Source organism: Gymnoscopelus braueri, assembly GCF_963280865.1.
Source record: "Gymnoscopelus braueri genome assembly, chromosome: 19".
Taxonomy (NCBI): Eukaryota; Metazoa; Chordata; class Actinopteri; order Myctophiformes; family Myctophidae; genus Gymnoscopelus; species Gymnoscopelus braueri.
Genome location: NC_137621.1, coordinates 25741193 through 25768404, shown reverse-complemented (window position 1 = coordinate 25768404; position 27212 = coordinate 25741193). Strand labels below are relative to the sequence as shown.

At 42.6% G+C, this 27212-nt stretch overlaps 1 protein-coding gene across 8 annotated transcripts in view; it reads left to right on the top strand.

Moving 5' to 3' along the window:
* The window catches only part of cdin1 (CDAN1 interacting nuclease 1), a 72318-nt gene that overhangs the window by 17832 nt on the left and 27274 nt on the right, over nt 1-27212 (top strand). For 5 of the 8 annotated variants that reach the window (XM_080413694.1, XM_080413693.1, XM_080413695.1 and 2 more), the window contains exons 3-11: nt 1691-1736; nt 2923-2987; nt 4230-4290; nt 8475-8547; nt 16473-16552; nt 17093-17142; nt 19129-19196; nt 20916-20981; nt 21278-21383. In XM_080413694.1, coding sequence (XP_080269820.1) covers nt 1691-1736; nt 2923-2987; nt 4230-4290; nt 8475-8547; nt 16473-16552; nt 17093-17142; nt 19129-19196; nt 20916-20981; nt 21278-21383 — 615 coding nt within the window. The remainder of the gene's footprint in view (nt 1-1690; nt 1737-2922; nt 2988-4229; nt 4291-8474; nt 8548-16472; nt 16553-17092; nt 17143-19128; nt 19197-20915; nt 20982-21277; nt 21384-27212) is intronic. The other 3 variants (XM_080413698.1, XM_080413697.1, XM_080413699.1) reach the window with 1 other exon arrangement.

Sequence of the window (27212 nt, the reverse complement as noted above, 5' to 3'; positions counted from 1 at the left end):
TGAGACTGCAGTGTTTTCTCAGAGATCTTTTTTTTAATTTATTTTTTCACTGTCAAACATTTTCTTTTTACTTTTGTTTTGTTATTTTTTTCCCCTCGCGTTTTCTAACTTTGCTCATTGCTGGGTGGTTGACAGTACACATCCATATGACAAGGGGCCAAGCAGCTCCAGGGGCTTTGAATTGTCGAGCATTAGCTGCTTTGTAGCCAGAGCAGTAAAACTGTTTACAGCAGACATCTGGAGAAGCTAACATGGAGGCTTTGTTGGGCTTCGGTTATTATAAACTGCTAAACTATTCCAGTGGTTGAAGTGCTTTTATTAAGATATGGTCTCAAGACTGAGACTCCAGGCCAAAATTGATGCCTGAGATTTTGCTGTCTTTGTTTACACGTCACACGGTCATTTCATGGTTTACTGTGATTGATGTGGAAAGCCTATAAGGACTCAATATTTCAATGTAGATAGGAAGCTGGGGCTCCTAGTCACTATTTACATACCACTCTCAGGTGACTTGTAAAGAAAAGTCCATTAAGTTTAACAATCAAATGTACTGAGAGCAGTATATAGAGACACAAAGCCACTGGAGGCCATCACTGAGACTTGTATGTGCTTTCCCAATGCATTCCTACATTCTTTTGTTAATATGTGGGGTGGGTCTATGTACCATCCAATTAGAAGGAAATCCGACATTGCTTTAACTATTTTCAATTCAAAGGAAGCGTTAGGGGTTGGTGGGGGGCACCGTTGGAGCTGTGAATCCCCATCGGAGACGCCTGTTTTCCAGGTTTCCCTGCTCTGCCAGGTGTTTGACATTGACTGGAGCTGGAGATGAATGTAGCTTATGGCAACCCATGGAATTGACCGACTCCTGGGAGTCCCAGCTTCCTGCAGTGAAAGTTTCCATTTTCAAAGCCCATCAGTTGCAGTGGGAGGGTTCCAGTACGTCCCATATGCCAGCGCTGACAGTGAGGGAGGCAAACCTTCTCCTATCTATTGTACCCCCCTCCACACACAAACATACAGTATTGTGCACTTATAAACACTGTTTAGCCCTCATTCATAAAGGAAACCTCTTCCCAAAAGAGGGCTCAGTACAGTATACAGTAAAATCCTTAGTGTTAATTTAACTCGTATATGTAACCAAATTGATCTGTAAATGTCCCTCTGGTTAGATTTGCGCACTCTCTGAGTTCATTTAACACTAAAGATTTTACTGTGTTTTTCACCATTGCCACTGAGTGCAGCCACAGCTAATGGAATTGAACCCCATCAATTATTTACCTAAATGTGCTTCATTTTGCTTCCATTTTGTTGCATTTGCCTTGTTATGACCGTTACTGCTTGTGTGCGGTTTTACATCGGCATAAAATGTGTTGATGGTCTACTTTGGGCAGAGAGGGTGATGGAAGGTGGTGTGAGTGAATTCGGGGGGTGGGGGAGAGATCCCCAGCTAGCTATATTTTTTCTCATCTCATACCACACACAACCTCCCCCTTTCTCCCACCCCCAGACCATCGCGGCAGGAATCCTTTGTCGGAGGTGTTCATCTGGAACAACTTTGCCACACTTGTTTTCATGTTCTTTTAGATTACAGGGCAGCCGGCCCCAGCTTTGAAGCTCCCCCCTCTCCCTTTTGTCTCTGTGCAATGCACTCTGGTAATTAACTTTGTCCTTCTTTTATTTGTTCCAGTCACTCGCAGTCCACTCTTCTGAGCATCTTCTCCCTGGAGTACCAGGTTAGAAGTTTTCTTCCTTTGTGAGCCCTGACAGGTGCCTAATTGAATGATGAATGTCCCTTTATTTCTTTGTAATTGAACTGCCAGCTCTCCGATTGGTTCGGAGGATGCCCCCCCTCAACCCCCACCCATGCACCCCTTTACCTTGCGCCCCCCCCTCCCTCCCTCCCTCCCTCCCTCCCTCCACGTGCTCACGTTGTGGGCCCTTGCCTGCCTGCGTCTCAGTGGATGTCTGCCAAGCGCTCCCATCCATCTGTCTAATAACATCTAGCCCCTGCTTATTTGGTGGACCTGTAATAAATTATGCTAAACCATTATTATTCTGACAATAATAATTTCCCCGTGTAGTGCGGCTGCGTGTGCTAAATGTTTGCTGACTCGCACTGTCACTGCTGCTTTCCACGGCTGACAGCAGATGATGATAAATGGCCGTTGCCGCCAGTGGCAGAAGGCAGCACAGGCAGAAAATGGAGTCATTTATCATCCTCGTGACAGGTGTCACTCACACCACCCGTCTCTGCGGAATTACATTTTTTTTGTGTGTAGTAGTTTTTAAATAAGTTGTTTTTTAACCAATGCTCTTCCCCTCTATCCTCTATCATCCTCCCCCCTTTCACTTAAGATGGCAATTGAATTGCATGGAAATATGTTGTCAGGGTGCGCGGGATGTGAAATGGGGTCATTGTTTGATCGAAAAGGGGGAAATGAATACAAGGTTTGAATACAGAGGAGTGGGGGTGTGGGGGTTGAACAAGGTTGCCTTGACTCACTTTGACCCTGGGCAAACTTATTGAAATTAAATTACTATGACCCAGGCTCTCTTATGCCTGTTCACATACAATAAAGCTTTCTAGGCTGAACAGCTCTGGCATTATGTTCAGGGGTACAGGAAAAGCATTATGTTTTTGCCTCAGACTATACAACACTGTAATAAAAAATATCATTATGAATTATATTATTATTATTATTATTTAGAGAAATGTTTTATATTATAATTGATATTATAAAAACATTTTATTTACACAGTAAAATCCTCTGTGTAAATTGTCTGAGAGCATACACATTTAGTAAATGTGTGTCATTTACCCATGGGTTCATGTTGGGTCCATTTATACACCCAGTTAAATTATCACAGAGCATTTTACTATGTGCTTAATTTTGTGACGGTATATATTTTTTGGAACAGAAAAGAATCAAGAGAACTATGTCAAGGCACCACGCTCCAGAGGTCATTGAGAGCTACTATCAAAGGTATTACTCTTACTCTATTGTGTTGTTCTGTGTTACTGTTCTCTCTCTCTCTATCCCCCTCTCTCTCTCACACACACACACACACACTCTCTGTCTCCCGCTTTCCCTCTCTAAGGAAGGGAATTGCTAAAGTCATGTGACAGGAAGTGGACAGGGTTGGGAGTAGGTGGGCAACCATGACAGATATAATCTCCTCCAAACAAATCACCACCCACAGGATTCCTTCCAGACCTCTACTTGCACCTGCTTAGCCCTCACAAAGCTACCGCTTTGTTCTCCATGTCAAAGTGAAGAAGAACATTTAGGTAAATACGAAAATAAATGTAGACATTTGCCTTATGCAGGCTTATGATGGGCTGATTATCCTTAATTCACTTAATGAATGAATAACAAAAATTAAAAACAGGCTGTTGGGGGAGAAAGCTTCTTTGCATATGACAATTAGCCTTTATCTTGCATATTAAGCCATTGTTCTGTGGATATGAGGCTGGATAATGCACTTGTAATCCACTTATAACAGCAAACCTCAGAGATGATCTGGGTAAGATCTGAGGGCAGCTGCATTTTTTGTTGGCGAGGGGAGAAAGGCCTTTTTGGGCAGTGGGGGTTAACTAACTATCATATTGTTGCTGTCGGGGAGAAACCTTGTATCTCCATGTTTCATCTTTTTATGCTTTTTCATCAATGCCCTATTTTATACTTTGTCATATGACAGTGTTGTGCAAAGGTAGCAAAAATAGCCTAACTACAAGCTCAGAATGCTTCGCATCGCAACCATTCTGAACTTGTAGATCTGCTATTTTGAAAAACGTTGTCGCTATTTTTTGCTCATAATTGCTAAATATAGGGATGCCAGGTTGAAAGTACTTAAGTCTGTCTGTGGGTTTTCATAGATATTTAACCAACCAGTGAAAAGTATTAACAAGAGCTTGTGACTAAATGATGACTACAATGGATCCACTGGAACAGAGGTTCCTGGAAAGTAATGGTTTTGGACATACAAGCTTTCCACCAGACAGCGACGATATGCTTGTCTGGCTTACAGGAAATCTGAAGCTCACCAAGCAGTGTTGTTTTAACCGCACCAAGCCAGCCATATGCCACCTAGGGCAAAGTCATCAGGGACATTAACATGTCTTGGCTGGCCTGATCAAGTCCCCTCTCCCCTTCTGTCTGCCTTTTGTGGGTCATGTTTTTTTTTTAAACTCTCTGCTGTTGTTGTTGTTCTTTGTTCTAATGAAGGTATCTGACTGAAGCCAAGGCACGTCCCACTGCTCCTGTCCTGTTGGAGTTGGCCAATGAGGTAATGGCGTGACCTCTTTCCTTTGTCCTTTTTGGTTCACTTCAAGTATTTCGCCCTACGTCAGCATTTATTTTTCCATTGCAAGTGCATAACAAATTTGTCTTAAAGAAAATACAATGCCCTTTACTCAAAGAGCTGGCTGCAGTTTATGAACACCCCCACCCTCCACCCCCACCCTTGTCTGTTAGTGATTATGAAAATTGGTCAAATGGTCCGCTCTATTATCAATTATTTAATGTAATTAGGCCTCACGTCCTTTAGGCAGATGTGAAAATACTTTTGGTGTTTTATTATGTCATTTTCCAAATTGATGTTCTCGACGGCAAACTGCGGACAGGTGATGGCAGGGTCAGTGGTCAATTCCTCACTTCATCGCGATTGCTGGCATCAGCAGCTCAGTTTAGGTTTTTCATTCTTTCTTGATGTATTAGTAGCATTTGAGATATACTTTTTGCAGCACAAAGTCTATAAAAAGCCAGGTTACTGAGAGGAATACCGATAACTCAAAAAGATAGAAGATAGAAGATAGCCAGCACTTTGGGCTCTTCACTGTTAAGCCCCTTGCTTACAGAGCCCATTTTATTTGCATGTAAAAAACGGACGGAACATATTTATTACGATTACACGCTTTTCGATGTGGATGTGTATCTGAGTGGATGTGGTGGCGCGTCATTCTTTTCAATCCAATCCGACCCAGGCCAGTTCGATTCCTTCGTTTATTCGGATGCATTAAAAACTGATTAACCAATAAAAAATCCCTTTGGACTCATTGTCCAGAGACCTTTACCCCTGGAGAAGCTGATGCATATTATCAGCTTGAATCTGCTCATTGGTGACTAGTGTTTAGGGCTGGGCAATTAACCGAAAATATATCAAAACCGATATTTAGAACCATTAACTGACTAATCTTGCTCATGTGGGGTAATCGAATAATCGAGAAGCAGGTTAAATGTTTTGATATCTTTTATTTATTTCTTCAACAAATCGATTTTTTATAATAGACTAAATCAAAAATAGCTGATCTACAAGCTCACAGCGCATTGCATCGGGATGCATTGTGAGCTTGTAGATCTGCTATTTTCACCTTTTTTTAAATAATTGATGATTAATCGTTATTGGGGCAAAAGTTTGAAATAATCTTGAGACTGATTTGAAGTCGTATCGCCCAGACCGAGTCTATGCATTTTTGCTAGTTAGCAAATTAAGATTAACATTAAGTTAGTCAATCACCAGCTTTCACAATAAATTCTACCACATCCAGTTCTTACTCAATGAAGGAAATTAATTTATATAAAGGGGAGAATTACAACGATGTTGGATGTTTATTTAGATAATGTTTAACTGATATAATATCCTTTAAGATTATAATATTAAAATGTTTGCTGCATTAAGTGCTGGTTAAGGTGTGTGTATGTACATTTATTTAATTATTATTGTATATATATATTTCTGTTTGTGTGTGGGGAGGGAGGGTTCCTCTTATTTTAATTGTTTTACAAAGCTACATATCCTTTTCTCAACATTTAAATGTCAATTTAATGTTTTTTTGTTCTATATTTAAATGAGCCAATGAGATACCAGGCTTCTCTGTCTAAATCTGAAATCAGAATAGTTTGCATGCATCAGTGACACCTCAAAGCTAACTGTCATTACTCATTCTCCATTTAATTGACATATGATTTTTTTTTTTCAAAGGATTAAACTGGGCTCAGAGATAACTGTCTATGAACCATTTAACTGTCATTTTAATACGCTACTTAACATTTAAACCAAGCACTCATGGTCTCCCAGACAGCTAATTGATGTAGTTTCAGCCCTTTATGAGACAATATATCTCCAACAGGGGGAAATGATTAACAATGATGAGAACTATTCATGGATTTTCTTTTTTGCCCCCCATAACTACTATGAATATGGATTCTAAAGGATAAAGTTGCTATTTTTTGTATATTTTATGTGGTGTTTCATGTAAAGGTCAGTTAAACATGCATGCTTTAGGCCAGAGGCAGTAAGATCGCCTGTGACAACCATTAGCATTGGAGCTCTAATAAAACCGAGACCAGAGTTTTCACTGAACAGTAATTATTTTCAGCGGGTGTTCAAGCGCCTGTGAGTCTTAGTCACATGTTAAACTCGTGAAGTGCTGCGATCTGACTTGAAAAGCGAGATGGACTCATGATTAATATGAAAATTAGGGAGACGCAAGTACCTGAACTAATCAGGTAGTCCTTATTCAGAATGGGCCGGCGATGGTAATGTCGCCATTTCTCATGTGTCAGCCCTGATGTGGGTTACTTGGGATACGACGCTCTCTTGTTATCCAGAGGTGTGAATGGAGCACAGGGAAATGAGCACAGAGAGGGATGAACCAAGAAGGGAGAAAGAGAGGGAGGAGGGTTTCACAACAGAGAAAGGAGCGCGCTTTAGCTGCGGGCTACGTAAGCTAACTCCGGGTTGCTATTGCAGATGAGGTCTTAATGAAGATGAAGATGATGTCTGTTCACCCCGTAATAATTATAGACATGTTTGGCCTTTTTTGCGAGCTGCCTTGTTCATGCAATATTATGGAGATGTTAACAAATAGGACCGCTAGTGAAAAATACTTTGTGCAGAGACGGAAAGCTTCCTCTGCTTCCAGCACTACCATGATGCATCACAGGAAAGATAAAACACTCCAATCTCACTACAGGCTGAGGGCAAATCCACTTTTGGTCCCCAATTATGCTAACAAGAGAAAGAATTTTCTCGGCTGCAAGAACGTTGTGTTTCATAATGAAGTAGCCGCGAAAGGCAAAGTCTGCTAGGGTTTTTTTTTCCTGTTCCCTCAACAGTTAAGAGGCTGTGGGATTTTGTAAGTAATTAGTATAGCAGGGAGTCATTTCATGTATTTTCTTATTTGCATATAATATTGTGTTTAGACAAAGCCCAGATACAATGTTGAAATTGTTTCACTCAAACACCATGCATGCTGTATACATAGTGCAGATGTAGTCTTAGACTCTGTTTTGTGTTGGCTGTTAATTGAATTTTATTGTGCTAGCTAGAGCCTGACCAATACTGATATTATGGAGTAAAAGATTTGGATATTGATATTCTCTCTCTCTCTCTCTCTCTCTCTCTCTCTCTCTCTCTCTCTCTCTCTCTTTCTCACTGGGAATTTAATAATTATATATAACTAAATAAACTTGATTCTGTAATACGTTTTTTTTTCATATATGCACATTATATCAGACAACATATACGCTGATAGGCCAATAAAAACGTTGGGCACTAGTGCTAGCCTTCAGAAACTAGCCAATGACATCATCTCCTTGCATATAATTCTATTATTGTCTGAACTATGGGGAATGGGAAGGAATGTTTTGCATAGGGCTTTGGCTTTGGATGTTGGTTAGCAGAATCTACACTGTACAGTCAGCAAGGTGTGACTCAATCAGTCACGGAAAGTAGCATCCGTACTGCTCATCTCTCTGTCCTGACTTTTCCCTGATCTCCAAACAAGCACTTCACCTCTCAACTGTTCAAAAAAGAACAAAGTCTTAGGTCTTCCCCTTCGTCTTGCAGATTGCATTTTCCTCAGTCCCTCTGGTATGTCCTGCTGGTTCTTGCCTTAATAATGGTCCTACGATTAAAGCTCTTCAGTGTCTGGAGCCTGGGCAATATTGTTATGCTGCTTTTCTTATGAGATGAGAGACTACCGTCTTCTATTTGGTCTTGACAGAGGTGAAGGCATGTCGGCTTTATAGCTTGGCTGCATAATAAGCGTTCTCTTGTTCCTGTGGGAAAGGTTAGTGCAAAGCAAGGCTCCAAAAAGACCAATTTGCGCAGGGGCTCGTCGAAAGTTGGGTCAAGGTTTCGAAACAGGACAATATAATTTAGAGCCATTAGAATCATTATTATCTAAGCTATGTGACATCAGCTCAGGGCTTGACTGGCTGTGTTATTTCAGTGGCGTAATTTTCGAGCTGTTTGAAATCTCTTTGAAACATGTTCACACTTCCATTCAAACTGGATATGTGGGAGTTATTCTGAAGGTCTCACAATGGCGCCATTCTCTATGGGAGAATAGGTGTTCTAAACCATCTCCACTTTGAGATAACCTTCCAACTCTCTATTGAAGCTATTGGCTGGCTTTTATTTGGCCTAATTCAACTATTCATTTTCCTTGCTCAATCTGTGTCCAGGTGGACCTGTCCCCAGCACTGATGGCTCGTCTCATCTTGGACAGGTTCCTTCAGGAGCAGGAGGGTGAAGTCGGTGAGTAACACCGTTCTGTTTGCCTCACTATCTTTTCCATCATCCCCTCCTCTCAGTCTTAATTGTAACGATTTGCCACCCCCCCCCCACCCACCCCCACCAAGCTGTATCTTCAGCTTGTCCAAGCCTAATGTGAGACAGACCACTTTTAGTTGTACACAGTGAATCCTCTGTTAATTTAACCCTGAGAGTATACACATTTTTACACTCTTAAGTCAGTGGTTCTCAACCTGTGGGTCGGGGCCCACCGGTGGGCCGCGAGGGTATTGCAAGTGGGACTCCAAATAATTAGCAAAACACTAAGATTTTAATGATAATATGACATTGAGATTAAAAAGTGATACCAATAAATAAGAACTTAAAGTAAACAACGTTAGTTCCATTGGTTGCAAACCCCTGACTTATTCCTTCTATACCTCATCGTATGACAAAAAGTGAAAATAGATGATCTACAAGCTCACAGTGTGTCACATAGCGACGTGTTAAACTTGTAGATCAGCTGTTTTTGCTATTTAAAAAAAATCTTATAATGACATGCCCAAAATATGGACGTCAGGTTGAAAGTTGTTAAATGAACACAGATGATTTTACTGTGTTAGCCGCAACCTCAGGCACATGACTGGCAATTAGCGCCCGGGAGGACCACCCACCTCTCAACTACAGTTTGGATCAATGCTTGCTCACTTCATCAGCTTACAGTATTTATACCCCCCCACCCTGATTTCTATGCTATCTGTCCCCCACCCCTCACCATCTCTTCTTCACTCACCTTCTCCACCCCATCACTTCCTCCCTCCCTCCACTAAGGAAATTGGGTTGAGGGGGGAAAGTGTGGCAGAAAAAGCAAACGGTTTCTGGGCAGCGCTGATGGACACACTGTGGGAGAGCCAGATTCCAGACACAAATATTTTTGCTTGAAAATTTCACAGAAATTGTCCAGGAATTGTGTGTGTGAGTAATTGTCGGGTTCGTTGTGGTTGATGATCTGTTTTCTCTCACGGCTGGGTATTTTCTCAAGCGTGCTATTTTGGCGGCATGATTACGGTCCTGATATTTAAAGTTACTTAACACTTTCTATTTTTCTTTTTCTTTTTTTTACATATGCCATTATTAATTTACCAATTTTGTGGAATGAAAAAAAATTATATATTTTTCTGTCTCTTTTTCTTTGTCTCTGTCTTCCTCTCTCGCAAAGAAAAATACTCCCAGTTTCACATGCACACAATTCAATATCATTTCAATAGACTCATCCTGACGATTGTACGTGCACGTGCGTATGTGGTAGCTAGCTTTTTTAGAGGGAATCACATGATGTTGAAAAGACCTGCCTTAGATTTAATCAAGAAAGAGATTAAAGTGGATGTGTGCTATTTTCAACTTCACCACAGCACAGCCATTTGTCAAAGTCAGAGATGTGATTGCTTTGGACCCACCGTTATCCACTGCCTGTCAAAATACTAGTCTGAGCAGCTTGTAGAACAGGGCATTCGCCCAGGAGAAGCGTTCAGTCTCAGATACTAGCAGAATACTTACCCCTCCATCTCCATACAGTGGAGCCAGGCCTGAATATGTTGCTCTGAATAGATTTGTTGCTGGTGAAACTGCCTGGATGATCATGGGAATGACTGTATTTCCAAACCGTATTGTGACCATATTGACCTATACTGCCGTTGACTTTACTGCCATAAAAACCAGTTTAGGGGCCTGTGGCCCCTAAACTGGTTTCACTGTTATCCAACCACTGTTGGATATGCGACCAGCACGTTTAACATACAATTCAGTTTAGGCTTATGAAAATAATACAATGATTTAGTTATTGTTATTATTTAACATTTAATAACAAAATATTTCCACTGTCATATTACTCGTTTTTCTGTATTTCTTTATTATTTTCCATGATTTCAAAAGTACAGTTACATACGAGAGGTACACAGCCAGATAGTCAAACAGAATTCCATTCCACTGCTAGCAGGTGGCTGTGAGTGTGAGTTCTGTTTATACAGTACCTCTGCTCTCACCATTGACCTGCGTGGCCTGTGGCAATGAAATGCCTGCATGGGTACCACGGTCAGATCATCCAATCTCCCTGTGTGTATATTAGACTTTTGTAATGTGTTTCCATTATGAAACAATGCAAGGATAATTGTCTTTGCTGGCAATTAGCTAACAGGTTGGTTCACCGATATTGGCAGGCATATCCATCATGCCCCCACCCCACAGCCCTGTGTGTGTGTGTGTGTGTGTGTGTGTGTGTGTGTGTGTGTGTGTGTGTGTGTGTGTGTGTGTGTGTGTGTGTGTGTGTGTGTGTGTGTGTGTGTGTGTGTGTGTGTGTGTGTGTGTGTGTGTGTGTGTGTGTGTGTGTGTGTGTGTGTGTGTGTGTGTGTGTGTGTGTGTGTCCAGTGGGAGGGCGGGCAGGCGGACTGAGAAGATCAATACACTTCTATATAAGGGACATTACCCCCAACTGGGTGAGCGGCTTGCCTTTGCCTCGCACCATCTTTTTTTTATTCCCCTTCTCTTTCCCTTTGCATTTAAGAGACACAGGAATGGGGCCTTTGGGACTGTGGAATATATGTACAATCACTAGCGCTGGATCAATACAGAGTTTTAAATTGTTTTCTGTCTTTTCCTTGTTTTGTTTTGCTGGCTGGTTGCTGCCCCCCCAACCCCCCCTACCCCCACCTCTACTTCCACCACCCACCCACCCACTCACTCCCCCCTCTTGGCTGGTAAAGTATTGGAGAGCGCATCAGTCAGGCAGGACGAAAGCTTATCTGGTGGCACATGTAAATAAATCAATACATTCAAAGCAGTTTTATCACGTATTGAATATTATATCAACATCCATAATGCTCCTTGTCTCATGAAAGCAGACTGCGTTGGAGGGAGGGGGATGAGTCGTAAGAGCACTCACCATGAGATGCCAAACAACAACCGACCAACAGCGAAATAACATGGCGTCTGTCCTGCACTTTAGTGACACCATGTTATTTTGTATCCACAGTAGTGTATTATCTGTTTTGAATCTGTCTGTTCCGTGTGCTGTATTAAGACCACTTGGTTAATTTATATCACATTGTGGTCATGTTTCTATTCATAGTGTGACTTGGAGAGGATCCTATTTATTTTTTCTGTACCTCTCGACCAATGGCCTTCACGTTGACTATATTCAGCCATGTTTTGATTCTCTAACAGAAGTTACTTTTCAAAAAGTAGATGTGGAGCTCCTGCTGTTTTATTTCCTCCTTTCTATCTCTTCATCTTTCACTATATTCTTCCTCTGACATGAGCTGATGATGTGCCTCTAGATTTAGACATACTACTACTTTTTTTCCTCCTTTTTTCTTTTTTTGTGAAGGCAATTTTGCAAGCTATTTGACCTTTTCCATTTTCCCAAGGCCCAACGGCAGATTAGATTGCTGCTCCATGTTTTGTAACTATGTGATTTTGGCTGCCTTTTGAGATTTATTGTCACATTCCTTTACAGAAGCCGCGTAGGCAAGGTTATAAATGTCTTACGTTTGATGTTCGCACTGTGAGAACACTGGGGTCCACCATGATGATCCCCTCAGTTCTGTGACAGAATTCATAATGACATCAGTGTTTTGCAGATCAGGGGTGTCGATAACTGAATACAGTATTGTGTTCCAAATGTAGAATCTCTCACTCATACCTGATTTATACTTGGTTGCACACCGAAAATGGCAGATCTACCTGCTTGCATGTAGATCTGCTATTTTTGGCGCCCTACACCAGCAACTAAGTATAAATCAGGCTTCAGTATCTAGCGTTGTTGTTATGGTTCTTCCTCTTGCAGCTTCTTTAACTGCTTCCCTCTCCTCCCGCGCACATCATTCCAGTATGGCAGAGCCTGTGTGTGTGTATATTGCAGTCTCTCTTCACATAATGAGAGCAAGGGCACTTCATTAGCAAGGAGGAAGTAAGGAAGGAGCAGCGGAGTATGTGCGCGCCGATGTGTGTGTGTATATCTTTGCGGTTCATGGTGTGTATGTGTGCATGCTAGCATGCGTGCAGGGTGGGTGGAGGGGAGGTAAGCAGCGGCGTGGCACTTCACTTGACAAGTATACTAATTACTCCTTTTCAGCAGAGGAGCTCTAGTCAGCCTCCGACACAGTCTAATGGCCTGACCTAGGGAGCCTCTCTCTATGGCAGAGCTAGCCCAGACCTACTATTACTACTACTGTGCGTACGTACGTGTGTAGTGTACGTACGCATGCATGTGTACACACACACACACACACACACACACACACGCACACGCAAAGTCTCATTTCACTGCTATCAGGGAGAATCAGGTGGAAGCAGATCAGTTCTGCCCCAGTAACCTCTGCAGGGACTGGGCTTCTCCTGCACAGGAGATACCAGCTCATATCATCAACTAGCACCACCACACAGCCACAGACATAAAAAAAAAAAAAAACACACAACACCCCCCAACCCCCCCCCCCCCCTTCTTCATCTGACTCATCCACTCTCTCTTTCCCATCTCCTTTTTTTTTCTTTTTTCAATACAGGAGGATAAATTTAAAAGGAGTAAATTGGAAAATCAAATGAGGGCTTTAGGCAGCCGCAGAGATTTGCAGAGCTGTCGGCCGGCGTCTGAGAGCCTCATCCATCATGTCCCACAAGTAGTCAATTCCTCTAGTATCTGTAAATGTTTTCAGATATTAGCCAATTTATATGCTCCGAGATTCATCATGGAAAATCAGCTTTAGCGGCGCGCATTATCAGGACCCGTCTCTCCCTTGCTCCATGAAGTTTGATGAACGAGCGCCCCTCCACAGCTCAATGGCTTGTGCATGGGAACAAGGGGGGGTGTAGAGGATGTAACTGCCCCCCCCCACACACACACACACACACACATGCACCCCCACCCCAACCCACACACACACACACACACCCCTAGGAAAAAAAAAGTGGGTTTTTTAATTAATAAACAAACTTGCAGAGGAGCTCATCAGTGTCAGGGGCAATAACGATCGTCATCCGTTATTGTTTATTATGGTCCTCCCTCAACAAATGTTGCCGTCTAATGAGGTTTCTCGCCATTTTTTCGTATTTGAGATAATGACTTTTTTCCACCCTAGTGGAAAAAAGAGGAGTTGTTACAAATGACACAAGTAAGGGATGAGAAATCAAGCCAAGGTTATGTCGCTATTACCTTCCCATGTACAGCTTATCTTGTTTTGGTAGGTGTGTATGAATTCAGTAGGCTAACACAAGGATGTTTTGTGATTTGTTTACACTGGCTGTTTTCTTTAGCAATTCCCAATGGAGGCGTAGCGTTTCCCCCATCTATTATTCCCCTCCACTGTGTTCCTGCTGTTCAGATGTTGTCGATGTGATGCGGTGCCTCAGTCAGAATTTATGCCAACATGGGACAATTACAGTAAATTTGCAGAATGTTTACAAGGTGCGAAGTTGTGCTGCAGGGCTTTGTTCTCTGCATGTGGGGCTCCTCAGATTATGCTTTCCTTATTTTTTTTTTGCGTGTTTCTTTTTGTTGTTGAGTCTGCAGATGCCTTTTTGTGTGTATATTTAAAGACCTGTGCGTGTGGCTGGGAAGAGCTTAGGGTGGCATGGATTAGTGCTGCCATGCAAGGCAGAGGCGTCTCCTAATAAATGTATGCTCATGTCGGAGGCTGCAGTGATGCGAGAGATGCAAGGGCCCTGTTGTTATTTACTGCGGTGTTTGCGCACAGCGGCGAATCCAGGCCCTGCAAATGGCATTACAGCCTGTGATGAATGAGCATTAGGGTAAACTCATTTTAAAAAGCAGCCTGATTTATTAGCGGCCCGGCCTTCCATTTTCATCAGGTCAATGCTTGGCTGAAATTCCACAATGTCAGCGCCAAGGTCACCTCTTTATGGCTATTTTTAACCCCATCCCTCAAAAGAGAGCAGGAGGAAGGGAACCATATCGCTTATCACGGCCATCTACAGAAAAAACATTGAAGGCCTGAACAGACTGAGTGAGAGAAGTCTAGACCTGGAGGAATGCATGCGTGTTTGTTATGTGAGAGACCAAAATGTGGTGGTGGTCAACCTCCAATTATGAGCGCTAGTAAGACAAGAGCTTTAATGGCCAACGTTTGCCTTCAGGGAGGTTTATTACACACTACTGTTTTGCAGAAGCAGCGTCAAATCTATAAAACGACCATTAGGAAGGGGGAAAAAATCAATCAAAATGCCATTAAAGTGGAATAAGTTGCCAATATTGCTGATGTGGTTTCGGGGCCTTTGATTTTCCTTCAGATTATTAGGCACAGTCGAGTAGTGACTTTGTTAAGGGAAACCAGTGTTGTTGGGGAGTAATATGTCTCCCGGCTTCATAAAGTTTGCTGCCTCATATTTCCCGCTTTATTGATTATCCATTATCATTTGTCATGAGGTGTCCTAACTCAAGGGGAAAATATAACCCTCTTTCTTCACTGCCGCCCGCACTGCACAGGGAACATGGTATGGATCTGCGTGCTAAGGTACCAATCTCAGAGAAAAATGAGCGAAGAAATAAAGCACAGCCATGTACATACAGTACCTTGCAAGGAGAGAGGAGGAGGAGGAGGAGGAGGGGGAAAAAAGGAGTTGGGCAGGGGGTGGCTATGGATGGGGGAGAAGCAGAAAGGAGTGTGCAAGGAAGGTGGGGAGGGAGATGCACACGAAGACAGGGTGCAGAAAGATGGAAGACACAGAGTGTGAAGGCTAGTGCCTGATTTATACTTGGTTGCGCATCCTGTCGCGCACTGGAAACAGCAGATCTACAGGCTCACGGCGTGTCGCGCCGCAGCGTGTTGTGAGCTTGTAGATCTGCTATGTGCGGTGCATGACACCAGTGTGCAACTAAGTATAAATCAGGTTTAGCCCTGACGGAGGTCGGATCTCCCTCCACCCACTTCCGTCTTTATTTCAACTTAAGGGGGAGTAGATGAGGTATTGTGGTGCCGTATTTGTCCTTACTCTGCTGGGGGTTTTGATAGTCTTTCGAAGGGGTTGAGAGAGGGAAAAAAAAAACAAGACAGGGGAGGAGGGGATGTTCTGATGGTTTTATGTTTTCTAGTAAAGATCTTTTTCAAAATAAGGTTCATTTAATACAGCCTCATAGATCACAAGTCAGCACTTATAAAAGCTAGACCTGAGTCCTTTAAGCTGACTTTATTTCATTGGGAGCCTTTTAACTCCTTATTCTTATATGTTTCTATAAATCTTCAAATTAGCTGTCCTGTTGTTAGCATTTATATCTGTGCTAGGAGAGCTTAGGAGGAAGCACTATGCAGTATTAGTATAGGCTCCATCCATCCATGCTTGAAATGTGAATAGAAACATTCCTGGTATTGTCAGTAATGCCTTTTAGGACTGTGTGTGTATATCACTAAAATGGCATGCCTGGACCATTTCGTCACACAATGATACAATCCATTTAATCCAAATCTTTTTAAGAAATGATTTAAGGATTTTTTTTTGCTGTTGCAGTACTAGGAAATCAATCCTGTGGGCTCGCGTGCTGATTTATAATGTTAGTGGAGCAGGGATGGGGATGAAAGATGCAAAATAGTCATCGTTCATAACATAGATAAACTACATGGGGCTCATGTGCTCTGGACTGAAACATTTATCTATGGAAGATCTGTATAGGCTCCCAGCAGCCAGCCAATGGACTACGGCAGATATACTACACGTACAGTGGCGTGGTGAATTATGTTAAACCTCTCTTAAGTGTCTATATCTTCCCTGTTGTTACTCTGTCTTTGTCGCTCTCCAGTCAATGTTACATTTTTAAAGCGTGCATGATGTCTAAAGGTTAGACAAACTATGCCGTTTGGTGCCATTTGCATGGCAGTGTGTCTCACTGTGTGTATCTGTCTCTCTCTCTCCCTCCCTCCTCCCTCTGCTTGTCTCGTTCACAGCCTGTAAGCCAGTCCTCAACAGCATGCTTAAGGAGCCATCATTAATCCTAAACCAAACTCTAGCCAATCACATCTACCAGGTGAGTGTCTTATTCTCCAAATCAAAATAGACAAGACTACTGTACTTTATCAAGCTGTAATCACATGTGGATTGTGGATTTTGAATACTGTGATATATTTGCACGATACAATAATAATTATAAACAAAGAAACATTTCCAGGTAAATGTTAAGAATGAATTTATGTTAAACTATACTATTTTTATGTAATAATAAAAATCTAAATCAAGGAAGATTTTCTTCCAAATAGTTCAGTGCTGTATTTTACCGGAGATTGTGGCACTACCCTTTCCCTGTTTAATTGTCTTTGTAAATTAATTAATTCATGTATAGTCAGGTTTCTTAATGTTACTGCACCACCTGGCTGACAGAGTGTCAGGCTCATGTTTGCAGATGAAACCACGTGAGAGCCGGTGGTCATGCCTGCCAATCCGCTGGTGTCTCCCGTGCTTTCTCCCTCCCCCGGCACCGTTACACGGGTGTACCCCCCCCCCCCCCCACACACCTCCCACCTCCCCTCTCCTGCACAAAATAATGCCCCCCCCCCTCTCCTCTTTTCAGTGCACAATAAATGACTGCTGTTATGGACCGCTGGTAGACTGCATCAAACAGTATCCTATCCCATAAAATTTTAAGTCTGAAATTGACGAGGAGCTATTGAAGGGGATGAGATGTGTCTGGCTTCACCTGACATAAAAGTTCTGCTTCACAGAGGAAGTGTTTCATCCCCGCCTGCCGCCCCGCCATCACTGTTACAAGGCGCTGGGAGGAGGTGGAGAGAGGGGAGGAGAGGAAATGGGAGACTAATCTAAATGCATCTCCATGTTCACATAGTGAAGCAGGTCCAATGTTCTATGCCACTGGGGGGAGAAAAAAAAAATCTGGTTTATAAGCCTCGGTGGTATATGATCATATACTCCCATTTCTTTTGTTTGCTAATGCTTCCATTCAGTGGCCCTAAAAAAGAATAAATAATGGAAAATGTAATAATAATTACATTCATCGCATTTATTTAGGTTTTTGATCATCAGTGATTCACTACACTGTTGCATTTTAGTCGTGACATTTTCTGAAATACATCAGCACCATGGAGAGTTCTTGACATGTCTTTCCAACATAAACCATCTACACAAGTTTAATTCATTCCCAGTCTTTTTGGCTGTATTACTTTCTCAGTATTTTTCCTTTATTCCCTTTGCACAAGAAACATCTTCCCTTCCCTCCACTTGCCGTCTTTTTTTTTTCTCTCTCTCCTTCTGTCTTTTCTTTGCCGTCTGCTACCGTTCCTCCATAGTGTGGGGCATGGCTTGGACCATAAGGGTGGGGCTGGGCGCATACAGCTGGGGAGCAGACCAGGATCGACTGTGTGTGGGGAGGAGACTTGCTTGTGTGTGTGTGTGTGTGTGTTATTGTGTCTGTGCATGCTTGCATGTGTATGGCGGGGGGGGGGGGTTCTGTTTTGGGTCCCCTGTTCGTAGCCAGTCAACCCTGTCCCTCCCTGCCCTCCGTCCTCGTCCCCTCTCTTTACCTTTCTTTCACACTTCCTCCCTTCAGTGTCAAATTGCATTCACTCACTCCGCCACAGAGAGTTCATGATAACCGCCCCACTGCTTTGGAACGCCTCCATCTCCACATCAGAAGATTGGCTCTGATGCACGTGTGCTGCTTAGGGTATGCATGTATTAATCGCTAGGCCTTTTGAGTGATTTGTGTGTGTTGTGGGTGGTACAATGCCTGCAGGAGTTACATCTTTTTTTCTATTTTTTTCTTTTCCAAAAAAGCTAATTATGCATATGATATCTGGCCTTGGCGAATGCAGAATGTGTGCAACCGCTGCCATGTCTCCTGATTCAGAATGGCATTTATTGTAAAAGCATTTTGATATATTTTACAGGAATGAGTAATCCAGGGGCTGTTTGCCTTTTGCCAAATTGGCATTTGTTCAATCTTCTGTTTTCCTTAAAAGTTTTGTCTTGCTCATTTGGGTAATGTACTTTGGAGAATTGTAGCAAAAGCTGATTACATTTGACCTGAAAACTTTTTTAATTGTGGCTTTGCTATGCATATGGGTAAAGTACATTTACTGTACATGGGAAATAACATGATTAAAGGGAACATATTACATATATTCCATATTATCTGTCTCTCTTTCTCACGCACACTCACAAGAGCGTGCACTTTCTCAACTCTGCACTCTTAACATTGTTACCACAGCAACCAACAAGCCACAGCAAGCTAGGCTTGTGGTTTCCATAGCAACCTTTTTGACAGGTAAATGGTCTGATTCTGCTGCATTCCATTTTTTGAGATGAACTTTTTGTGTTTGCTTTATTTGATTTGATTTGTCTCATACTGTAAAATGTAGAATACATCAGTGGTTCTCAAAATGAGGTCCGGTGACCCCCACAGGTCCCTGAGGGGGTTCCAGAAAAATGAGCATTTTCTGTTATGGGGGTCCCTGGCACAAATTCTTTTCAAATGGGGGTCCGCAGCCAAATACGTATCAATGTGGGGGTCCTTGACATGAAAATGTTTGAGAACCACTGAAATAGATTGTAGATCACTTTACGTTGGAATCCTTGACTCCATGCCCTCAGTGCTATCGGTCAAGAGCATGAGGTATTACTACGAGACAAGCTGGAGGAGAGGAAGCTATCGTTTCTAGGTAAGCCATCTCTCTGACCCTTTACACCATGCTACTGAAGCCCTTCTTGTCATGCTGTTTGTAAAGCTACTGTAGGTAAATGGAAACCTGGACATGACTGATGTGTAGTGGGTGTTATCTCTCATTGATTGGCTAACGACCAGGAACTGTTATCAAATATCCCTGAATTTTTAATTCATCCACTAGCCTATAATGAATATTTAAAGAAATAAGGGCTTCAAAAGCAGACCTTAATGTTTGTTTGGCTCTGATGTATACATCGACTAAGGTTGCATCCCCAGTATGTTTTTTTCCTTCTTCTTCTTCTTAGATGAACAAAATAGGGCAGTTTCTCCTGGGATACATGTTTTGTGTTATGATTGATTGCTTGTCCTAGCTTACTGAAGGACAAATGGACATGGAAAGGAATTTCAGTATAATATTATTGCCATTGAAGAGATCTTTCAGTGAAGGGAATAGTCATACATAACAACATTTTGTCATTTGTATATATAGGGTTTATCAAGAATAATATTTTTTTTTGTGGCTGGAATTTATAGATTTTTTTCCTCTAGTTTTAAAAATATTTTGCTGGCCATTTTCTTTTCTCTCACACACCAGCTACATTGAGGAATACAAAGGCATGGTAGAGAGTGTTCAGGTGTGAAATTGTGAAACGGAAATTTTTACCCTTTCCCATTGTATCACCATCCCTATCCCATCGCATCCCCCCGGTCAGATGAGTGATGAAGGATAAAAGTCATTCCCTCTGTCATTAAGACCATATCATTTATTTGGGCCCGAAGTGCTGACCTTTCTACAGGGCTGTGCTGCAGACTGTTCTAAAACTGTCAGAGTTCGCGGGGCGAGAGGGCCACTGAGGCAACCTCACCCTGTCTGATAAATGGATTGGAAATAAGCTACCCAACAGTGGGGACGGGCCATTAATTTTAATCAAAGGTGATGTAAAAAGGCGATCGGCGCCGCATGACAATGTCAACAGCCCAGTAGGTGTGAGGAGAGGGTCCGCAAAGCCCCCACACCCTAACCCCTTTCCCATACCACAGGCCTCTGGCTGCCTTCCTGAGACCTTCGGCTCTCTCCCTCAACCCCTGGCTGACACCACCTCCTCTCCGCCTCCCCTAGATCCCCCTCCATGCCCCATTAGTTGAGCTTGGCTGGAGACGAAGAGGCAGGCCCCTGGAATTGAATGACCTGGTCAGCCTGAGATTTAATGGAGAAATCAGGTGTTGTAGGGATAATGGCCGAAGCGCGCCAGGAGTCAAGGACAATGGCTGCAGCCCGTGCAGGCAGGGGTCAGGCTTACAGGGGCTATAATGCCAACCTTGTTCCCTCGCGTTATACTTTATGAAGCCCAACCAAACTGCAAACTGGATAGCAGCACCGTAACTGGGCGTTACAGACTTTTGTGCAGTGGCAGCAAATAAGTGGCAGATGTAGCTAATGGTTTCACTGCGCCTCCTGTCCTCTACTGTGTGTTTTCTGCTTTCCCAACACTGGGGGATTTGTTATCACCACCTTGGTAAAAGGTGTGAGGTTAGTAGCCTAGAATATGTGTTTGACAGACATTTTCAGTGTATGTTCAGCTGTTGCAGTAAAGGCATACATTGTTATCCTGTTATTACCTACCAGTGTGCTCCGAATAACTATTTTCTGAATCTAACTGGGATACACTGTACTGTAGCTAAATGTTGAAATGCTACACTTTGTTCCTCGTAGATGAAAACCAGCTGAGAGCCAAGGGCTACGACAAAACGCCTGACATTATCCTGGAGGTCCCAATTGGTTTGTATTTCCATTACAAATGTCAACATTTTATTTCATCTGAAACAGCTGCCTGCTAAGCTCAGCTAGCTTTGATTTTTACTCCTTCAACGGTTTTCTCAAATATGATTATTCAACTGTCAAGCTTTGTGTGGGTAAAACCATATTATGCTTGATTTCTAAGTGAACTGCAGAAAGAAACTGGGAAGTCCATTACCGATGAAAATGCCACTTGTCCCCTCCAGATCTACAGTAGCTTCTGTGACTTTATTCCTCACAGTTCTGATTGTTGCCGTTGTGTTTCTTTGTGTTAAAAGCTGTGGAAGGACACATTGTCCACTGGATTGAGAGCAAAGCCTCATTTGGGGATGATGTCAGTCATCGCACATACCTCAACGAGCAGTTCTGGAGCTACTGGAACAGGTAACCTACTCTATAAATTGATCTTGCCTTCTCTTCTCTTCCTGTTATTATGGTGTATATCACACTCTTTGTTATATCTTTAGCAAGCATATAGTTGACTTTACTGAGCCACACAGCACCGTTTGCCCTCAATCTGCCAATCATTTATCCACTTCTCCTTTCTTTTGACCACAATCCCCATCATCATTTTCTCAGCGTTACGAAAACCGCTCATCTTGATGACAAAACTAACCACTTCCTTGCCACACAAACCCCAAACTTCCACTTTTTACATCTGTACATCACACTACACTTCAGTGTCCTACCGCCTCTCCACTCCCAACACTGCACTGAGGAGCCCCAGTCAACGCCACTATGGTCACTGGAGTCCCTTGCTGTCTGAATGGCCTGTCTGAGCAGGATTGTTTTCTAGAGTACACGCATTGTGTGTGAAGGGAAGCAGGGAAAACGGGTGATTAATCCTTGGCATTTGTTGTCATGAGAACCTTTTGACAGGAATGGGCCTTCATGGTCCCACACTGGGGGAACAGAGGGGTGTGTGTGTGTGTGTGTGTGTGTGTGTGTGTGTGTGCATTCTTGTCACGGGGAAGCATTGTTTTCTCCAAAGTCAAAACATTGTTTCATAATTTTAAAACAAAGTACAGCAGCATTGCCAGTGTGAGGTTTGAAGGGTTATAAATAAAGTGGTATTTTTCATTTTCTTGCAAGTTAAAAGTAGCACCCAAAAAAAAGCTTTCAGGACACTTTTTTTCTTGATTCACTATTCTTTGGCTTGGAATTCTCTTTTAAGTTGCATGTCGACTTAGGAAGACTGTATTGTTTGAAACGTCTGGTCAGTCACTGCTCGTGCCACAGTACTGGATGTCATGGAGACCTCAACAAGTTTAGTGACTCTTCGTTTGTGTCAGGCCATGGAACACACACAGAGAGAGAGAGGACCTGGGAGGGCAAGGGCATTCATCTGTAGCCTCCATCCTTCCCTCTCTCCCTCTCTCTCTCTCGGCCTTGACTAGGCTAGGACTTCCAGAAACATTGAGCTGAAATGTCACCCAGACTGCCTCTGCTGGCCTTGGTACCGCCCCGACCCCCCTCAGCAATGACGGCCGGCTGACACACATTGTGACATGGCTCTGGAGTGCTGGGAGGTTCCAGACACCAGGGCGCTGTGTCCTGAGAGAAGGCACAGTCAGGCAGAGAATTATACTCTCTCTCTCTCTCTGTCATATCAATCTGTCTGTCTGTCTTATCTATCTAATCATTTTTACTGATAATCTCCATGATGATAGAGATATCTCTAGACAGTGCCGCAAACTTTATGTCCCAAGCTAATATGCTGCTTCGCAGGTTCAGTATGTGTTCAGTGTGCACTTTTTAAAGCATTTTAAAGCGATCTGCGTAAAACTTTGTATGCGCTCTCCCTAAAGGCCAAAGAAAAACAGTTGCCCTGCATTTTTCACATCTGCCTTTCATAGCGCCACCAGGAGGCCATCGGTATACCTGATCTTTATAGTCATGTGATCAAGAAGGATCTGTTAGATTTTTTATGTTCCATCCTGATTGGCGAATTCCGAACATTGCTGGCCCACAATAACCTACCTGACCTTGCGGAGACCTGATTGACTATCATTGATCTAAAGTTTGCAGGAGTGGCCCGTTTTGAACAAAATGCCGCAAATCATGAACGCAGCGTCCGATTGCGGTGAAGCTTTGCACGTACATTCGTACTATGTTGAGGAACAAATGCCACCCTTTTAACATTGCCCTATTATAGTGCCACTAGGAGGCCTATTTTTGCTAAATATTTGTTTTATATTACTTTTATATTACAAATTCTTTCCAAACATCACGCAAATCGGTAGTACACATTATCTCTATAGTCAAGTGATGAAGACGGATCCGTCAGATTTTTCATATTCCATCCCGAATTCTGAACATTGCTGTTCCACAATAACCTACCTGACCACTTTTTCTAGTTATGATTTCTATGTACTCTATGAATCCCCTGTGTGTCTGGAATAAAGTTTGAATTAATCTATCTTATCTATTTATCTATCTAATCTGCACACATACAGCATGTGTCTATTACTGCTTCAATGTGTATTGGGAGGTGTGGTTTTGTATGAATGTGGTGCAAGAGATGCTGTAAGCACGTGCAACGGGCAGTTAAGTAGTAAGTAAGTAAGTACCCATCCCTGTGCAAGAGACAAGCACCTGTGCAGGTCTGGTCAGAATGCAGATATTTTTTGGGATTCTCCTATGGGACTTGCACACGTGCGCAAGTGAGCAAACGCTGAACCAGCGCTTAGAAATGATATAGGCCATATTGAGTTGGACCATGAAGTCATGCAGCTAATACAGTATGTGCTGTTTACCTTCCTGCAACAGCCACACTATTGTCAGCTTATGAACGTTGACATTTTGGTATAAGAAAATGTGTATATCGTTGCTGTCGTGGCAGAAACCTCCTATCTCCATATTTTAACCTTTTGTGTTTTTTTGTAAATTAATGCCCTATTGATCATACTACAGCATCACACAAAGGCATCAAAAGTAGCAGATCCGCAAGCTCGAGCTTTTGAATTTGAATCCTGAAAACTTACAGTTTTGGACATGTGAGGTTTCCACCCGACGATATTCAAGAAGTTTTGTAAAGGGATGTTGCTTAGGAAGTAGCATTGTAAAGTGCTTCCAAGAGATTATTTAACAGTTGGATTACTTGGCCATCAGTTTGAAAGTTTATGTCAAAAACTAAATGAAGTAGATGAACATCAATAGTGATTCCTCAATTAGAGAATGTCGAGCATGTTTATAGAGAAATTACTTCCTTGTTCACTCTGCAGCTGCCATCAAACCAAACATCTGATTTCCAGGGTGGATGATTCATCCAATAACAATGTGCAGTTAAAATGAACAGGGGACGATGCCAAGGTCATAATCAACAGTGTATTTTATTCCCTCTGTCTATTGTAGTTTTATTTGGAAAAGCCCTGTTGTGTGCAGAAGGAAAATCTGTGTAGCATTTGATCACGCTAGCGACCCCCGGAACTCAGATGCACTGAGGTGTGACTCTCTGAGAAGGGTCCATCTTTGATGGTTGTCTTCTTTAGCTGGCCTCATTAAAGGTCTGTAAGAAAATTGTTGACCAGGACGAAAAAAAAAGGCTTTGGCCTCGGATCCAGAACATTCCTAGACCATGAGAGACGTTGCTAGCGTTTTAATGAGAAAACACTTGAATGAGATCTGCCTCAGTCAGTCAAACATGACATGATATACGAGTCCAGTTTAAGAGGGAATCTTTTATTCCCATTAGGTCGCATGATTAGTACCACAGGCAGCACGACAACCAGAACGCCACATGCCTCCCTGCAAGTCCATGTGCTTCCCTGTATTGGATTTAAGGAAAATGGCATGTGTCTGTCTGTCTTCCTGCTTTTAGAGAGAGATAACAATGGCATTAGATCGAACGAAGATATCAGGATACAAACGGACTGCTTGGACATTTCGGACTGAGCCTAAGATTTGCGCCTATGGGTATCTTTTCATTGATATTCAGTGCAGCGGCCTTGTCCGAGTGTGTTAAGGAACTGACAACGTAGATCCCATCATGTCAGCCGGCGGCCCGGTCAGATAAACGCTGTTGTGTCAAAAAGAAATGTCAGTCCCTTCAGATCCCACCTTTACTAGCAGCACCCTTGTAATTTTTAAAATATGCACTCTCTTTCTCTTTTTGTTATACTTAATTAATCTATTGTAGCTGGAGATGCCTCCTTAGTGTGTGTGTGTGTGTGTGTGTGTGTGTGTGTGTGTGTGTGTGTGGACCCATGTAGACGCATGTATGTACGTTTCTGATTGCACATGCTTGTGCGTAGTCCATGTGTATGCAGAACATTGAAGTCGATGAATACGGGGTCACGGCATTGTTTGCCGCAAAGATATAAACCCAGTTAGGAGTGAAGGGGAGAGAGAAAGATGAGTTGACATCATCCTCCCTTTTCGTATTAGCGGTATCATATCATGGGTCTAACGGCTTGTGTGTTTGTCTATTCGGTAAAAACAGACTTCACCACTTCACTTTCAACCTTTTTGTCTCTCCTCTGACTGACCTTGAAATGGCATAATAGCTTGTATTTACTTCATTGCCCCTGACTGACATTACCAGTGATTTGCTTATTTTCATGAATTTCCTCTTTACTTTTTACCTCTAACCAAAATGCTGTGCCTGTAGCTTAGTTAATTTTCCCGGTTTTCCCTTGAGCTCTACGAAGTGAGCAATGGTGACATGTGTCTTTGGGAGGAAGAGAAGAAAGAGAAGGGAAAAAAAAACACCCCCACATAACAAATTTTCTGTCCAAAGCCCTCACCAACTGCATTTATCATCCAAACAATAGTCTTGCCAACGCACTAACCTCATAATAAACCCCTCTTCAGTGGAGTGAGGGGTAATGGCGCTTCACCTACAAGGCTCCCGAGAAAAGGAGGGGGAAAAGGGAGAGAAAAACGGTCTTCTGCCGAATCAAATGGCATGTTCAGGCCCAGTGCCTGGATGAGATGGCGGAGCAGCAGCCATTGGCGTCTCCCAGCCATCAATCTTAGCTGGTGGTGTTCCAGAGCCGACGAAGCCCTCTGCTCTGACGGATGTTCAGATAATTGAGTTATCCATCTCGCCCAACTATCAGACTTGCATAAAAATTATTCACCTGCTGGTGAATATTAAACACATAATGAGCCTCTTGTGTGTTTTAGGAGAAGTGGGTAAGGTTAAACACAGCATGTAATGAAATATGCACGCTGGCATTGCACCACCTTAACTGCCCCTCCCTGATCATGGCATGCTTAAATCAATTATGGTTGGCAAAGGTGCCCCTATAACTCTCCCTCTAGCTGCAAATGATCTAGTCTTGCATTTATCTAATCATACAGTAGTCTCACTTGCCTCATATGAATTCAGGACCTATCCAGACCACTCCAGTAAAGCTTGTAGTTCTTTATATTTTGTATTTGTTGTGATTCTCATACATTTGTTGAAATTATGTTTGACTTGTTATTTAAGTAGTTGTTGTGTCACATCACTGGCACTATTGTTTATGATGAATCAGGACATTACTGCTGCTTTCAGTGAGTATGTTGTGTCAGTCTGTGGTTTTTAGAATCGAGATCTGTGTATTTATATTGGAGAAGCAGAAGGAAGATGAATCAGTTAATCAATTAATAACGGATCAATCCTTATTGCTTTTGTATAGAAAATGTCTTTTCACATGCTGTAAAAAACAAAGCTACATAATGATTAGCAATTCATTGTCAGAATATCAACATGAATCCAGTGCCACATCCTTCCACACCAAAGTTCAAACCACACAAAAAAAGAAAATCTGACAGCTTCTTTGAGCCTGGTGATTGTCTTCCCTGAACCAATCTGGCCTGCTCCCCGTTTGTCAGATTACAAGGAAACCTGGTGGTACCTTCATTGCAGTGCTTGTGTACAGTGGAACATATTTTTCAAATAATAGATTATATCACATTGAACATTTTACCCAGAGATAAGAGAGAGATTTTCTGCAACCAAACCATTTTGCAGCGCAATACAGCAGATTAAAGGGTAAATGTGGAGTTAAATAATTAGATTCAGACGCTGTCCCTCCCTCCCCTCCCTCCATTCCTCTTGGGCCGAGACGATGGACGGCCTTTGTGGAAATGAGCGTGGTCGCCGGCTTGCCCCTTCCCAAAGTTAATCAGCTGTGAGATTCGTAAACTGCAAATGTGTCAGAGTTGAAAATGTTAGCGCTCCTAATGGAGGCTTGAAAAGGTTAGATCTGATAAAAAGCTGTCAGC